The sequence below is a fragment of the Eumetopias jubatus genome, unplaced genomic scaffold (assembly GCF_037043125.1).
Source record: "Eumetopias jubatus isolate StellerSeaLion01/CBP00866 unplaced genomic scaffold, mEumJub1_p1.0 scaffold_14, whole genome shotgun sequence".
NCBI classification, from domain to species: Eukaryota; Metazoa; Chordata; class Mammalia; order Carnivora; family Otariidae; genus Eumetopias; species Eumetopias jubatus.
This window is the reverse complement of record NW_028274820.1, coordinates 29,228,313-29,245,732: the sequence shown is the minus strand read 5'-3', so window position 1 is coordinate 29,245,732 and position 17,420 is coordinate 29,228,313. Positions and strand designations below refer to the sequence as shown.

The 17,420-nt window shown below is 35.4% G+C and overlaps 1 protein-coding gene across 1 annotated transcript in view; it reads left to right on the top strand.

Annotated features, from left to right (window-relative positions):
• Window positions 1–17,420, top strand: part of SEMA3E (semaphorin 3E) — a 237,114-nt gene that overhangs the window by 175,353 nt on the left and 44,341 nt on the right. Inside the window, exon 5 of the mRNA XM_028119036.1 lies at window positions 10,899–10,992. Coding sequence (XP_027974837.1) covers window positions 10,899–10,992 — 94 coding nt within the window. The remainder of the gene's footprint in view (window positions 1–10,898; window positions 10,993–17,420) is intronic.

Below are 17,420 nucleotides of genomic sequence, written 5' to 3'. Positions count from 1 at the left end.
AGTATTACTACTCCTTCTTTCAGCCCAGACCACTCTGCCCCCAGGACTAAAATTAGGTTCCAAGTTGTTGTTGTCATCCTAGTGTGTACCTCATTATAGGACTTTTCACACTGATGCACTCATTATAGTAATTATATTTCCCCATCTAGAGCCTGAAAGACATAGTTCCCATTTTGTGATGTTCTTTAAAGGATCACTATACATTTAAATACCTATCTTAAAGATTTGTAATAAGCCATGAAGGAGAATGTTTAGGTAAAGTGTTTTGTGTCTTAAGGGCTCAGCAGGAATGAACTGCTATTTACCTTTGCAGCAGCTTGCACAGAGCTGTGCAGAGTAACAAAGTGCACGTTGAAAGACCCCCGTGAAAGTGAGTCATGGAGAGTGTACGTTAGATACTGTGTTTGTTCTCAATTCTCTTATCGCTGATGATGTGATCCCAGTGAAATATGCTGGTTGTCTGTTTTAATTTGATTATATTTCTATTCTCTCTCTCTCTACAGGCATGAGCCTCCACAGTAATCATTAAAAGCAAGAAACATGCCAAGGATATGCTCACCTCCCTTTTATGTTTGTGTAATAAGCTGATTTTTGTGGTTTGATAAAGGGATGGATGAGATGCAGGAAGAAGGATAGAAACATACATTCTCACAACTGGGAAAACCTGGAGTAGTTTTTCCCATTTCAAGTATAGAGCAAGTTAGGCTGTAGCCTGGGCATCATAAAATCAGAAAAGGTTTAACGGTTATTAGCTTTGAAAATGATTTTGGAATACTCGCCTCTAAATATATAAGAAGACCATAATGAAGATACAATTCCGCACATGGATATTTCCTCTGTCCCCAAGGGGAAAAAGAAAAACAGGAATCTTTTAACCTAGACTCCGATAATCATGAAAAGACTACCCATTAGCCCTATTTTCCAGAATTCCCTTTGTCGACACTGGTAACTGCAAGAGCTGTATGGGTCCAGGCAGGACTGAATGACAAATCAGCTGTTAGAGAAAGCGTCCCTTCCCTTGCAGCTGCCCCGTTCTGACTGTGCAGATGGTGAATTGATTTCTCCTTTACCAGCAGTTCTTTTCTTTCTTCTCCACACGGGACTGTGATCCTTTGTGATCATGTTTGACTCAGTCAGCAGTGGGAACACTCAGAAGATTGAAGAGTTTTCAAATGTGTCTAAGTGAAAGGCAACAGGGATTCAGAAATGAGGAATTGCTCCAAAGGCTGGCTGTAGACTAAAAAGGGGCTATGACTTCCTCCCCATGAAAAATAGATATTCATAGTTTTATAAAAAGCATCTTTGTCCTCAAAAAAGAATTTTGATTCTTGCTTCATTGTGTGTGGTCAGAATAACAGTGAGAGTAGTCAGACCCGGAGAAGGTGGACAGGAAAAACAGTCGAGAAGTCCAGATCTAAAAGCTAACTTGAGTCAAGATGGATCTTTTCTTTCCACGTGTAAATGTCTAAATGATGACCAGCATCTTTCAGTTAAATTTTTTTAAAAATATGCATGAAATTTTATTCATGATAATTTTTAGCATTTTCCTATTTATAATTTTGATGTTAATATAAACATTAAGTTAACAGAGTATTTCATATTAATATTTTATATTTCACATATTGACATATAAATGCTTTTGTTGTCATATATGTAGATTGTTATATATACATATATATGAATTATCATATAGGTACCATGTATTTTTATCTAAGAAACAGACACAGCTTAATTGCTCATTTATGCTGTACCAGTTATTTTACTATACAGTGTATAGAGAATATCAGAAATTAAACCCTGCTTATACTGAACAAATACTTACTACCACTATTTTTTTTCTACTAGATTTGCTCTAAAATATCTATATAGGATAGACGTTCGTAATTGCTCAAGAAGTAGCCACTCGCAGGTACATTCACTAGCATTCTTGGCATTTTATTTAAGCAGCTAAAATTATGAAATCTAGATCATGATGCCCATTAGAGCAAAACTCTGTTTTTTTTCCAGCATTTTTACATGTAGACCTGCTTTGAGTATTATATAATTTGTTGATGTACAGAGATTCTAAGTAAGCTACTTAATAATTTATTACACAGTGATGTTTCAGTTTCAATATCCATTGTAAATTTAGCACCAGATTAACTGGGTAGCCCAGGCAGGGATTGACCAGACATATTGTGATAGATTTTCTTTTTCTATTTTATTTTATTTTATTCTATTTTATTTTATTGTTTAAAAGATTTTATTTATTTATTTGACAGAGAGACAGCAAAAGAGGGAACACAAGCAGGGGCCGGGGGAGAGAGAGAGAGACAGGCTTCCTGTGGAGCAGGGAGCCCAATGCAGGACTCGATCCCAGCACCCTGGGATCGTGACCTGAGCTGAAGGCAGACGCTTAATGACTGAGCCACCCAGGCGCCCCTGTGATAGATTTTTCTATCGCACTAAATTTGACTTTTCCAAAATCAAACACAGATGATCATAAGGTAAATGAATCAAATTATAACCAATGCTATAATTATTGGAAGACTGGCTCTGCTCATTTTTCACATAATTAAAGTGCCAAATTTCTTAATTTCAGAACTAGATATTTAATTATAATATGACATTTTCTAATGTGGCCTTTATAGGGTATGTCCAGCAAATACTTCAGCAGCCATCTCTCTATTTTCTTAGGCTTATTTCAGTCTGTTGCAATTCTTCTCCTTATTGATAAATAGATTGTGTCATCTTTGTCCTGTAGGTACCTCTTCAAGCTCACATACGTCTTCTAAGTCTTTGTGATGTAACTCTAATAGTTTTCATAGCTTCTTTGCTTCTTAGAATAAAAGGAATATGCTAAGACCATTTTGAACTTTTATGGGCCCGGACAATTTTTTAAATTTGTTTTGTGATCTTTATTGATTTGTGTGAGTTCATTATATAATAAGGAAAGAAGAAAGCCTTTTTTTTTTGAGTGAAAAAATGTTTATGGTTTTTCCCATGTAAGATTTTTTTCTCAAAATCATTAAGCTGTATTATTTGTCAATCTTTCTTTTATGTCTCCTAGATTCTGTGTCTTGTTTTAAAAGGCCAAGTTTACATACAAAGTTTTTACGTCTTTATTCCTTGTATAATACTATTTCTTATGTTTAAATTGTTGATCAAGCTGGAAATTGGCTACAGGGCTATGGGACATGAGGTAGTAATCAAACTTTATTTTTTTCCATATGGCACTCCAGTTGTCCAAACACCATTTATTGAATAATCCATCATTTATCCACAGTTCTTTGAAATACTATCCATATTAGTGTGTATTCTTACACTTATGGCTTCTCATCATATAGAATAAGGTTTTAAAGTTAACTGCAAAACAAAAACAAAATAATACAGAATGAAATCAGCATTATGCACTATTGCGTTTGACATAAAATATCTGGTTGCAAACCCTTGGATTTGTAAGAGGTCTGTTTTAGCTTCCTATATAGTTAGGTCACATTCAAATTTTCTAATTCTTGAATTTTTTTTTTAATATTTCTTCTTCTCACAACACTCATAGGAGAGAGCAACAGAGAAATATTATTTCTTCTTTTTCACAAGTGTTGAAATTGGGGTTGAAAGAGGTTATGGGACCTGAGCCATAGATCAAATCAGAGGCTTTCTTATCTCCACTTTGGATTAGCTCTCTTTGTGAAAACATTTTGACTCTTATTTCAAGTCTTATTCCTATTTCTGTTTTCATTCTCCTCCTTCTTCTTCTTCCTGGTTTATTAAATAACATCAGAGACTTTATTTCTGCCATCGAAGTATAGTTAATATATTGTTTCATGAAAAAATTTAGCTAGCATATTAGTTGTAGTCAACTGTTCATTTTGGCTTTGCTATTTGTGAAATTTACAATTAGCTAGGATGCTTTGCTTAATTTTTATGGGGTGCCAAAGGAGTAGCATGCATCATGTTTCCTAAATTCAGTATTGATTGAATGCCTGGAATGTAGTAGGCTTCATAAATGCTTGTTGAATTACCTGTATGTACCTACTCACAATGCGATGGAAATAATGTTACAAGAGATAATGGCACAGCCTATGGGAGAAGTTTCACTTTGAAAAGTCTCCCAGAATATCAGCAAAGTCAATTTTCAACATCATTTCCTCATCACATAGGGGTTTCTGCTGTAGAGATAAGGAAGAATTGAATTCCCTTTTCCCAAAGGGAAAGTATAATGGAAGAGCAGTGGGCATTATCAGGCATACAACTTTTAAAGAAAGTCAACCAGCTTGTGCCGCTGGAGTTTTGATTGGATGGTGGGAGTCAGGAGGGAGAAAGCCCAAGACAGGACTGTGAAGATCCTGAATTGCCATTTTAGAGTTTAGACTTCATAACAGTGAGGAAGCACCAGAGAGAGAGAGAGAGAGTGACACGATTATATTTGAGAGGGTGGTGAGGAAGAGGTAGGCAGCGAGGATGATGTTGTTTTCTAATAAAAGCAGGCTTCAGGACAATATAATAATTAAAGTTTGAAGAGTATTTGTTTCCGGTACTCTTAGTACGCCAGACATACGTTTCTGGTAGACAGAGCTAATGGTGTGGAATTTAAGAGACTATTGGCATAAGATGAGGGTGAGGAGAATGTAACCGTGAAGTAATCAAAGGAAACACGAAAGCGGGGGAAAGATTATTGGCCCACAAGTATCAGTTTAAGCGAATATTTATTTACAAATTCAGCACAAGACAACTGAGTTAGAATTTTACTGTAGATGTATTATATATGCTTTTAAAAAAAATGTTTAGCATCTGCGAGCTATTTCAGTAATGTTAAAGGAAATAAAACATTTGAACATATAATTTAATAAATAGATAACTAAATGATAAATATTTTCTTCTTTAAAAAAATCTTAATACACATTTTCAAACCCTGACTATACCTTAATTACCTCAGAAAAGACACTCAGCCATGCCCAGCAGCACAAACATATATCCCCTCTCCATCTACAGTGGTAAGTAGGATGGATAATACTGTCTGTAAAATGAACATGGAACCAGAAGTTCGAAGACACTCTTTGAGACTTGCTAAGCCTCACCCTGCCTCTGATTTCTCACCTATAAAAGGAAAATAATATTTGTGAACAGTATTATTGACCCTATTTTACCTCATAGGCTTATTTTGAAGGTGAAACAGTATATGCTAGAGTAGTTCCTACATTTTAAAGAATTATACAAATATGACATGTTTTAGAAATTACAAATGTAAAAAAAATTAAAATGCAAAACTATTAGGGTCAAAATGTTTACTTAAAATTTCACTCCTGTTTTGTATTTTTTCTGCTAGTTTATTCAGTGTTTGGGCAATGTTTCAAATATTATTTAATACCTGTTTTTGATTGGCAGAAGAAAGGAAAAAGTGTAGTGAGTCACTTTCAGAATTAATTTGCTACAGGTTATTAGACAGCTATTATGTAAAGAACTAAGGTGCATGATATGGTTATTCTAGACACTGACTTACCAAAATTGTATCTTTATTGTTCATTTTTGACAGCTACATGTTTACGTGCCTTGCGTATTTTATGACTTTTTCTCTAGCCATTAGAAATAGTTAATAAAATAGGGGATTATTTGTTTTTGTCCTCTAGTTTTTTTCTGACATCTTTTCAGAATTTGCCATTGACACTAAAGGGAAAATAGTTCACCACACTGACTTATTACTGGGAAACTCTCATTTCATTTAATTGGCATCCCATTTGACACCTGATATGCAGTAACTCACACCTATTGAAAATAGCTTACAGCAGTCTTGCTGGGTTCCGAGCACTCCCTTCAAGGCCTGAAGGGGAAAATTCTCCTGGAAAGATTTACCATTTATTCTTTAAACTTTTTTTCTGAAGAGCACATTGGCAAACTACATGTCCTGCTTTCTCTCAAGCACAGGGGAGCCTATTGAAAACCTTGCTCATACCACACTGAAACCAAAAGTGTAACCCACACTGCTAATGCTAGTGATGTCTTGTAAATTTAGGCCACATTACCCAGACAGAAATTCCAGCCGTTAAAACACAGATAATGGAAAGCCAGTGTAAGTACTGACCAACATTCTCAATAAGGTTAAACACCAACATTACATATTGAACCATAAGCGCAATTGCTTTGGGGTCATTGACAATATGTCATCATGCCTCCAGTTTTCTGGTTGGTTTGGTGGCTGAATTCCACTTCATGGAAGAAAAGGCTATTACTCGCTTTTTAGTATTTTATTGGATTGTGCACTAAATTAAACACTGCATTTTATATCACAATGAACTCTCAATGTGAGAAATGTCATTCTTGAATTTATAGTTAATTTTGAAGTCAGCTTGATCTGTGCAGAACAAAGCAACAGACGTTTGGAATTTGCCTGTTTTCCGTTATCAGTATTACCCAGTCTAAGATAAAATTTTTCTTTGTACCTCTTCTCAACAATTTCCACATCTCTGCTGTATGAAGTTGCAAAAATAATATATTGAGTCCTGAGGAATTAAGATGAATCGAACCAATGTGTCTTTCTTTCATATGTAGCTTTAACAGGGTAAAGAAAGCCTTTGCTCTAAAATTATGAAACGAAAGATCAGGTAAATTATTAAAAACTGCTGTCAAGTTAGTTGTTTGATAAGAATTAGGAACTCAGTCTTTACTCTTAGCTCAGTATTGAAATTTCATGATCATACACCACAGTATCAAAAGAATATCTTACACTCATTTAAAAAAAAATCAGTCATATGGAGAAATACTAATAAATGATTGTACCTCCATGTCACACCTCTGTATTACTTCAGATTACATATTATCATTAATAAGGTCATTGGGGATAAAAACAAACACCGCTATCATTCTTCAGTATTTGATTTTATTTTTAATAAATGACAGGGAGTATTCAATTTATCCTAACCCTTAATGTATTAATCCTGGTAAGAATCCCTTATAAATTGTAATAGTATATATAAAAATATATTATCTTCATTAAATAGCTCGGGAAATTAACATCTGTTCTTCCTGTAGTTGTTTTAACAGTGTAATAGTTTTACTAAAGCCAATGGCGATCAAAATATAGAAAAACAATAAGACCATGATGTTGCTTTATGAGCAGCCCTCAGCATGCACGATTTATATATATTGTCTAGTTTCAAATCAGCACACTTGTCTACAGCAGTCTGTGAGTTCTTTTAGATACAAAGGAAAATAAGCAAAGGCAAAAAGAAAAAAAAATTGTTTCTAGAAAGGTAGTATTTTTTCAAACATCACACACAGTTGTGCATTTATTATGTGCCAGGTACTTTATTTGTTAGAGGGGATCAGAGATTAACATCACATGGGCAGTTTCCTTGAGAAAACCCTACAAAACTAGTAGGAAGGAGAGTCAAACAGACAATTATAACACAGAAAAGTAAATGATATGGAAGAGGGATTCATATGATGCTTGCTAGGACACCAAAAGGGCAAGGAGGAGATTCTAGGGCAGACAAAGAGGTCAGATCAGGATTCCTGGGGTGCTAGAGTCCCTGCTGAATTTTTAATATTGTATGGGCATTATTATCCTGAACACATAGATGAGCCCAAGTAAGAGATCTTCAGAAAGGGGCGCCTGGGTGGCCCAGTTGTTAAGCGTCTGCCTCCGGCTCAGGTCATGGTCCCGGGGTCCTGGGATTGAGCCCCGCATTGAGCTTCCTGATCAGCAGGAAGCCTGCTTCTCCCTCTCCCACTCCCCCTGCTTGTGTTCCCTCTCTTGCTGTCTCTCTCTCTGTCAAATAAATAAATAAAATCTAAAAAAAAAAAAAAAAAAATCTTCAGAAAGCTGCAAGTAGCTCATAACCGCCGGCACCCAGTCTGTGAGAGCACTTCCAGAACTTTCAAGGGTTCAAAACACCTCTTCATTATTTTGTTATAAATATTATAGTCTTCAAAATACACATTCCAGTAGTTGTCAAATTTAAGAAGTACCACACTCTATAATCCAATTGGTCATTGTCTTTTTTTTTTTCTTTGTATTATTTGAATCCTGGAGTATTATTAACCAAGTGCTATGGATGAAATGACTATCTCCTCTAAAGATAGGGACCTTTCTTCTCTTTGTGCATGAAGATAATGGTGCTTCTCTAAAGCAGGGGTGTTTTAGTAGTTTATCTTTTTTTTTCTCTTTATTCAGTAGTGGGCTACACAATTAGAAACTGAAGAACACATGCATTTTTATTTTATTTTTTTAAAGATGTTATTTATTTATTTGACAGCACAAGCTGGGGGAACAGCAGAGGGAGGAGGAGAAGCAGGCTCCGGGCCTGACGGGGGGGGGGCCCGATCCCAGGACCCTAGGATCATAACCTGAGCCAAAGGCACACGCTTAACTGACTGAGCCACCCAGGTGCCCCAACACATGCATTTTTAAAAATTAATATGCTAGTGTGTCCTTTATTCCTTTATTCAAAAATAAGGATTTTTAACAGTGATGTAAAAAGCAGGCAAAAAGTTTAACTCTTTTATTATTTTAAAATGTCTCTGTCAAGGTAGCTTTAGCCATTAATCAAATAAATGAGATAGATATTTGGAGTCTTCTGCATAATAGTGAAGGGGTTCAGTCAAGGTACATGTGAGTCTGGACAGGAGGCATAGATCTCAGAATATTTGAATGTCTGGCACTCATTTATTCTCAGGGTTAAATTTGAGGTTTTGTAAAAGAGGATGTCCTTTTACAGACTCGGCTAGATGTACCTACTACACAGAATTGGGCTTCATACATTAACTCAAAATTTCACCTGATTCTGGGCTCCACTTTATTGTTTTCAAAATGTTAGGGTCATAGGTGTCTTTTTGAATATAGGATTCTGTTCATTCAATCAACTTCTCTTGAAAGTTGAAGAGACTCATATGTCAGATAATTTATACCTCAGACCTGTGCTGAAATTCACCAATCAACAGCCTCTGGAAACTAGATTATGATTTATACTTTTGAAAACCTGTGACTTTCTAAGAAATTGTGACTTCATTCTCTTCTTCTAACTACAGTCCTTCGAAGTCTGAGATTCTCTTGATCTTAAAATTCTTAGTTTGCATTTTCTGTTTCATCTACTTGACAGTTTAAACTTAATATATTGCACTGATTCAAATAAATAAGCAACACCCTTGTTTTTCACTTGCAGTTTCAATTTTAGTGTTGAAGGTATCTAATTTTACCCCTTAGGTAAATCACCTTTATCTGTCATTCGTGATAAAAAGTTGAGTATCAGAAGTTTGAAGCTGTAGAAAGTCTTGATTTAGGAGAGCAGTTCAGTGTATCTCTTTAACAGCTTCCTATGACCAAATATTTGGACATTTGGCTGGATTAGAACAAATATAAAATGTATGTCCTACCAGCTTTTTTCAAGTAATCTCTAAAGTGGCAGTGACTAAAGGGTCAAACAAGTATTACATTCACACACTTGGTCACTTTCCCCTTCTCATAATGCTGTGGGTCAGTTTTCCAAATTGAGATGCAGACCCTTCACAGGTATTAGTTGGGGAGACCAATAATTCTGTCTCATTTGAACAAACTTTTTTTTCTCATGTCATTGCAAATTTGTCATCTCTGAGGAGCGAACACAAAAATGTCTCCAATTATTTCCAATTATTTATGGGTATTCTTGTTCTCTACTGATCTGTGTGAAGTGTATAAGTAGGAAAAAAAAATTGGGGGCTTCAAAAAAGTTTTGTGGCTTTTAGCCACCTCTGGGTCAGGAGCCTCCATTTGTTTCCTAGGCTGTGGTTCAATTCCAAGGATAAGACTGGAGGGTTATCGGGGTCAGATTTTGGAATAGCAGGATCAGAATGGTGATTTTAGAGTATCAAAGAGAGAAAGAAAAGTATGTCAAATAAGAATGGCCAGATCAGGACAGAACACATAATGGGGAGTAAGGAGGGTGGCTAAGAAAGTCAAATTCAAGTTTGAGAAAAGTGGCTGCAACTCTCAGAGGTTACTCGAGACTTTAGGATTGTTTTGAGGTTCATGGTTCACAGATGGGCAGGGCTATTGAGAGACACCAGTGGGCAGTATCAGCAATACTCTGTTACAGAGTAGTTGTTGTTTTCCTACAAAATTTTCAGTATTGATTCTTATTGCTGCTTTTCCAAACTACTTTCTTTTACCCAAACCATTTAAGCACACTTAATGAATAATAATTATAAAAATATATTAGTGAGAATTTTGAAATCTGAGAATATTCAGAGAAAATTTCTGTGGTTACGTGCTTGCAATAGGAACCGATGAAGTAGTAGTTTTTCATAGAAATACTTTCAAGCTCTCATTTATGTGACACGAGTGTGAAATATTGCTCATGATGTGACATTTATTTATACATCTATATTCCAGTAATTGTTTATGCAGCCATCATTCTCTAAATTATTAAGTGTCTATACAAGAACATGTGATGAATAATAAACGTGATTGGAAATAAATCCATATTGATAGAAAATTCTATCAGTTTCTTTTGCAGACCCTCCAAAGAAATCACTAGTGGCCTTTGTGAAAACAGCCCATTTCTGTATTTATCACTAAACCCCCCTTTTAGTAACCTTTTTTTAGCGTGTTTTCGTTCCTTTGGAATATTTCCCAGACACCTCTCAGAATAACCAGTACTGTCCACTCACACGATAAAAAAACTGCTAACATCTTTCATTTCATCACCTGCATACTTCTTGGGAGGAGTGAGAAAACCCATATGGGCCTGAAAACCCATACATTTATTTACAAAACCCAGTTTGGTCCTACGTTACTTGATGATACTCACTGGTACACTGTTTCCAGTACCTGCTTTGCAAAAGGTCAGGTTTTTGTCTATTTTATCTGAGCAATTAGATTCTTACTAAAGTTGGCAAATACGTAATGGCTTTTCTGGTTTGTTTGTTTGTTTGTTTTTTCCAAGGGCCCCCTGTTTCATCTGGAACTGCACAGGTCCGAAAGAGGAAGGGGCAGATGTCCTTCTGATGCCAGCTCCTCCTTCACCTCCACCTTAGTTGGTAATTATTGTTGCCACAGACATCAGTTGGTCGCCATATCGGTTCTGAAACTTTGGTTAGGTCCTTCTGGTGTTTCTTTACAGGTGTAGACGAGTCACATTTATTTACCGGTGCGGAGAGCAATGATACTAGATTTCAAGTCATGCTAAATTGAACCAATTTGACTCTAAGATAAGTGCAGCTACTGTGAAGTATGTGTGTGTCCTTCTGAAAGCACAAATTGTTACTTAATATCTGATATAAAACATCTTGTATTATGCTGTTTATTGTTCAAAAAATGCAGTTAGAGGAAGACTTTATAAAAACCTGGCCAGAGAAACTGAACTAGTATTTCAATTACTCTGTGACTTTAGGGAAACTTTTAATATTCTCTTCTTGGTGCCTTTCTCTGTGTCAGTAGAATTCATCAGAAGGCCGTCTCAACTGAGAAAGTTAACGTTATTTTTCTAAACTCCTGTTAATCTAGAATGTTAACTATAGAGGTGGACCAGTTCAAAATTCCATTAAATGTCCACATTGAAATAATAGAATAAGCTGGCGTGTCTGATCTAGATTTCCATCTGACTCCATTTAATTAGAGGAGGTACTCGAGTACCTCACTTAAGATACAATGAAGTTATTTTTCTTTCTCGTTTATATTCTCCGGGTTTAAAAATGGCATACTTGGCAAAGTACTCCAGCACTGTGATGGTACAGATGGATGAGTTCCCAAGTATAAAGTTGAAGAGAGCTCTCCCCGACGCCTAACTAGGTGCTATGAGGAATCCTTTTTTCTCAGGGTTGTGAGGTTCTGATATAAGTATTGTACAGATGTACGGATTTCTATTATCACATTTGTAACACTTAAAGAGTTATAGGCTAATATTTGGTCCTCCTATTGGCAGAAAATGGGAAAGTGTAAAATAACATGTGGGGACTTGCTATCCTAAAGAAGGGGTTAACACTTAAAACTCCCCACTGAGGAGTAATCAGAATACCATATGCTTGATTTTGAGTTGATACAGATATTCCTGTGTATTCTAGAAATTATATAGTCCCTGAACTCATCCAGACAGTTCACTTTGATGGGGACTTGCATCCCACTCTGTACTTCCCCATCGCAGTCATGGCACTTAAGTCCATGTAAGTAAAGCTTCTTTTTATATATAGTGGACCCTTGAACAACATAGGTTTGAACTCAATGGGTCCAGAAATATGCAATTCTTTTTTTTTATAAATACAGTGCAGTACTGTAAATGTATCTTTTCTTCCTTCCGATTTTGTTAACATTTTCTTTTTTGTAGTTTAAGAATACAGTAGATAATACATAAAACATGCAAACTGTGTGTTAAATCAATTGTTAGGTTATCCATTAAGGCTTCTGGTCAATTAGTAGTTAAGTGTTTGGGGAGTCACAAGGTCTTATTCCAATTTTCAACTGCAAGGTCAGCGCTTCCAACTCCTTGGTGTTCAAGGGGTCAACTGTATATCTGTAGAGCAAAGATCTTCTGATAGCTCTAATTAATAGGGAAAGATTGATTTGCTTCAGCCCCATAATTTGAAAAGGCTCTAAAATGAGATTTCACTTAGTAATTAAGTTCTTCCGGAACTTGCATAAAGAGATGTAATATTCTTAAAAAGTATAATATTTTAAAGAAAAATAGTATTTTAAGATAGCTAGTGTTCCTCTAACTTTGTGTGTGTGTGTGTGTGTGTGTGTGTGTGTGTGTGTGTGTGTGTGATAAACAGATTATGAGGAAGGGAGACTTCATTCATTCATTCATTTATTTTAAAAGAATTTATTTATTTATTTGACAGAGACACAGCGAGAGAGGGAACACAAGCAGGGGGGGAGTGGGAGAGGGAGAAGCAGGCTTCCCGCCGAGCAGGGGGCCCGATGCGGGGCTCCATCCCAGGACCCTGAGATCATGACCCGAGCTGAAGGCAGACACTTAACGACTGAGCCACCCAGGCACCCTGAAGGGAGACTTTAAATATGAAAATAAGATGGACTAAGTTTAAACTTCAGTAGGAATCAAAATCTTAGGAGGGACACTTTGAATGAATGCCAGATCCATAAATGTTAGAAATGGCAGTGTATGCATTAAAATCCATGCATTTGATAGATAATTTTTTCTAATGCTTCTAGTGCTTTTTGGGGGGTAACTTCACAAATTTAAAATTTGAATATGTTTGGAAGAGATTTTCTTATCATTTCTTTTACCGTACATCTTGCACAGAATAGGCCTCCTATAAATATTCACCGAATAGACTCAATATTCCTAAACAAGCAAAAAACAAATTTTGGGATATTATTCATAAGAATATAACAAGTGATATTGAAAGTGGAAAATTACAGAGTAAACACTCCTTCTATAGTGAAATCCTAAGAAGATTAGCACACCATTTAATTTTAACATTTCATTTAAATGGTTTAAACAATTCCTTTAGTCACCCTGCCACTCACCACTAAGCCTCCCTGGAGTTTATTTATGCATGAAACCAGGAACTTAAAACTGAATTTTTTAAGAGGGGAAATATTACTGGAGGGACATTTCCAAGTGAGTTTCATTGAACTTCCAAATCAAATTACACTGTGCTGAAATGTGAAGTGCTTGCCATCTGGGTGGCTGTTTCGCGCATTCAGAAGAGAAATCAAATCATAAGAGCCCTCCATACTAAACACAAACCTTATAGGAATAAATCCCTCCAAAAAGAAGAAATAAAAATATAATTCTTCACATTTATCCACTAGCTTTCATCCCAAAGTGCCTTTGAAGGATCATTCACTCATTGTAGAATACCCAGTAGCCGCTGAGACGGAAACCTGATAACCTATGTGAGCCAGCAACTCTGAGAGAGAGGAAATAAGAATAATTCACCCAGTTGAAAAAACAGCAGGAATTTGGGCTGGAAAAACGGAGCTACCTGAGGTGGAATTTGGCAAGCTCGGTGTAGCTTACTCCAACAGGGAAAGAATGCGTTATTGTGGTATTTTATGGCCACACATGTACTCAGCTGATGGGTTAGGACAAGACTCCAGCAAAACGATGACCATCTTGAGACCACAATCCTTCTTTGTTTGTTAATTGTGGGTCATACTTCCTGTTGAGTGCCTGTTCACCTTAAGATGCGCTTTCATGAAAAGAAACTCGAATTTGTAATAATACTCATAAAGCTAACAAGGCCCCCAAGGGAAAAAAAAATGTGCTGGCAAATCAAAGAACATCTTATCATTTCTTAACTTTAGATACAGTTTTCATTTCAGTTAACTTAAATTCAGTTGGCTGAAGATCACGTGAACTAAAAAGATTACCGAAAAACTGAATGAAGAAAGATTATTTGCTAGGTAAAAGACAAGTTAACAAACATGTTTTAATTAAATTTATCATCTAATTTAGAAATGAAATGTTAGTATCTTGCAATGATGCCATGTGAAACAAGATTTAAGGAGTAAAACAACCTTCTTGTTTAGCTATGTTCTGAATGTTCACACATCAGTCGAAATGAAATCATACATTAATTAGGGTTGCTCTCCAAATGCCACTTGATATTAGCATAATTTATCCTGGTGGCATATAAATTTGTAATGCAGGTGCAATATTTCTGCATGTTTAGCCACATTTCCCCCTACCATGATTACTAATTTTATATTAAAAATGGTCTTAAGTAAGTATCTGAGGAATGTAAGACATTACAACCTGGTTTTAAAAACACTTTGTTGAAACACTGGAGTATTTAGTAAAATAAATTGATGTATTACTTGCCTATACCTTTTATTTCATCCAAAGGTAGTACTTATATTGCTACCAAATTATTAGGTTTGGTGACTAGCCAAATGAAAATTCAGGAAATAACAAATATATATATATATATATATATATATATATATATATATATATATATATATATATATATATTTAAGAGAGGGGATGGTGAGCAAAGGGAGAGAGAATCTCAAGCAAACTCCACGCCCAATGGGGAGCCCAACACAGGGCTCCATCTCAGGACCCTGACATCATGATGTGAGCTGAAATCAAGAGTTGGACACTTAACTAAATGAGCCACCCAGGCACCTTTGGCCAGGAAGGAAAATATTGGTTGACTCTTTCATCAGCTCTGTTGGATTTAATATTGCAATATTCTTAACAAGTTTATAACACCTTCAGTAACTGCAGGATTTTCCTTATACTTTGCCTTCTCAATTCTATTGCCTTTTTTTCTTTTTTTAACATTTCGTTCTGACCCAGATTTGTAGTTCCAGGTGTAATTTTATATTTACCATACTTGTCATGACTATGGTTCGCTCACATGCATGTTGTTAGCATTTGGGGGAAAACCACACTCTAATTTGTCACGTACTTTTTCTTTGCTTTCAAAGTGTTAGCTTTGTTGTTAGGATATTTTTAGGATGAACTTCTCAACTTAAAGACTTAGTAAATTTTATTTCAACAAATAACCATGAGTAAGATATTTTAGGCACTGAAATTTTCTTTCTACCCTCTTTTTGGTCCTATGTTACCTTTTTAAGCAAATAAAATTACAAAAGTTTATAGCCACTGAAATTTTATTCCTGTACTTTTATTCATAATTATAAGACCTTTGTGAATATATCTGCTCATTATATATTCTGTAAATTGAAGGTCAGTGTTGACTGAATGAAAGGGAGCTGGAATATATGCAGAGGAGATTTAAGTGATTATTTCAAGCTATTAGTAGCATTAATTTTTTTAAAAAATAAATGTTCCTTTTAAATTAAGTATATCCAGGAGAGAGTTAGGAATGAATAGTTCTGGCACAAAATATGACTTAATAAATATTAGAAAAATAAGTGAAAAATCTAAATGAAGATAAAATGTATGTCTTTATAACTGCAGCCTCTGTAAATGTAACAAATGAAGCGTATTGCCTTATTTCTTGAATTCACCCCAGTTGTACAGAAATTTATACTTAAAGTCATTCCTTTGCCACGTTCCTGTCCCTAAAAAATGTCTGTAATTTCTTATCCAACTCTCTTGCTCTCTCACATTTGGCAAAATGCCAATTATCCACATGCTTATTGTTGCTTCTGGCTATAACTACCAGCGTCTACGGGCCTCTTTGAATATTTTGCTTAACGATCCCTCAAAACAAACAAAAATTATAAGGCCAGAAGAAAAAAACGTCCAAACAACAACCATATAACTACTATAAGGATATATTCTGCCTGGTTACTTTTAGCATCCTAAGCAGAGTGTGAGTGTAAAGTGGGATGTGGATGTTGGAATATATGGATCACTCTTCTCCACCCTCATCCGCTTGCATGTATTTTGTTTCTATATGCAAGGATGCCTGTTCTAATCATTCTACAAAATAATGCATCTGATATTAGAATGATTTTCTAACAAAATTATACAGCTCAGTTATAAATTGAAGCAGTAAAATCAATCTTTAGCCATGTACTGTCCATGAGGCAAATATATTTCACATTATTTAGATGTGTAGACATTTACAACACAAATAGAAATGCTTGAGTAAAACCTAAGAAGCCAAAAAGCATGGAAAACTATGAATTTTGTCTTAAGAAACAACTAAAGTCCGTATTTCCAATGTGGTGACTAAAAACTCAAATTGATTAGTAAGTATACAGTCCATGAACAAAGCTGTTGATAAGTTTCATAAAACATGAAGGCAATGCAATATGTTTAACTGAAACTTCAATTAGAGTTTGTTCTGTAAAAAAGGAATTATGTAGAAAACTATTGTAATGATGCATTTTAACGTAGAATTATTTACAGTGGATTTGTTTTTTTATATTGCCAAGAGCCAAATGATTCTTATTTTCTTTCATATAAGCAGTTTAGTGTAGACACAGTCTTTTGGGGCTGAAACTATTAAGAGACAAATACTGGAAGAAAATAGAGTCCTTGTGTTCATGAATTAAAATTATTAAATATAGGCTTTTTTAAGGAACAAAAATTCAAGGAATTCTCTTATTCATATAAATGCTTAATAGTTTTTCTTTCTTTTAGTATTTTATCCTGATTTTGAAAAATCAGGATCTTGCCCTGAGTTTTTATTGCATGTCATAGCTTTATTAAATTTAAGCACCTAAAAGAATTTTTAGATACATTCACGAATTAATTCATTGTGCTCTTCATGGATTCGACAAATGCTTATTAGCGTTTTCTGTATTCCAGACACTGTGCAAGATATTGGGGAGAAGAGAATACATAAGACACATCAAGAGGCCTACATTCTAGTGAGGCATAATGTCAAACGTATAGGCAGTCGGTTAATATAGTAGGATGCGCAGTATGATAGAAATAGGCACGGGGACTATGGTGGTACTAGGAATCACTACACTAACAAAAGTTTAGTCAAGGAAGGCTTCGTAGAGGACGTGGACAATAGCCAGGTACATGGGAGGTGAAGCAGGAAAGGAGATGCAGAATTTAGGCAGAATGTTT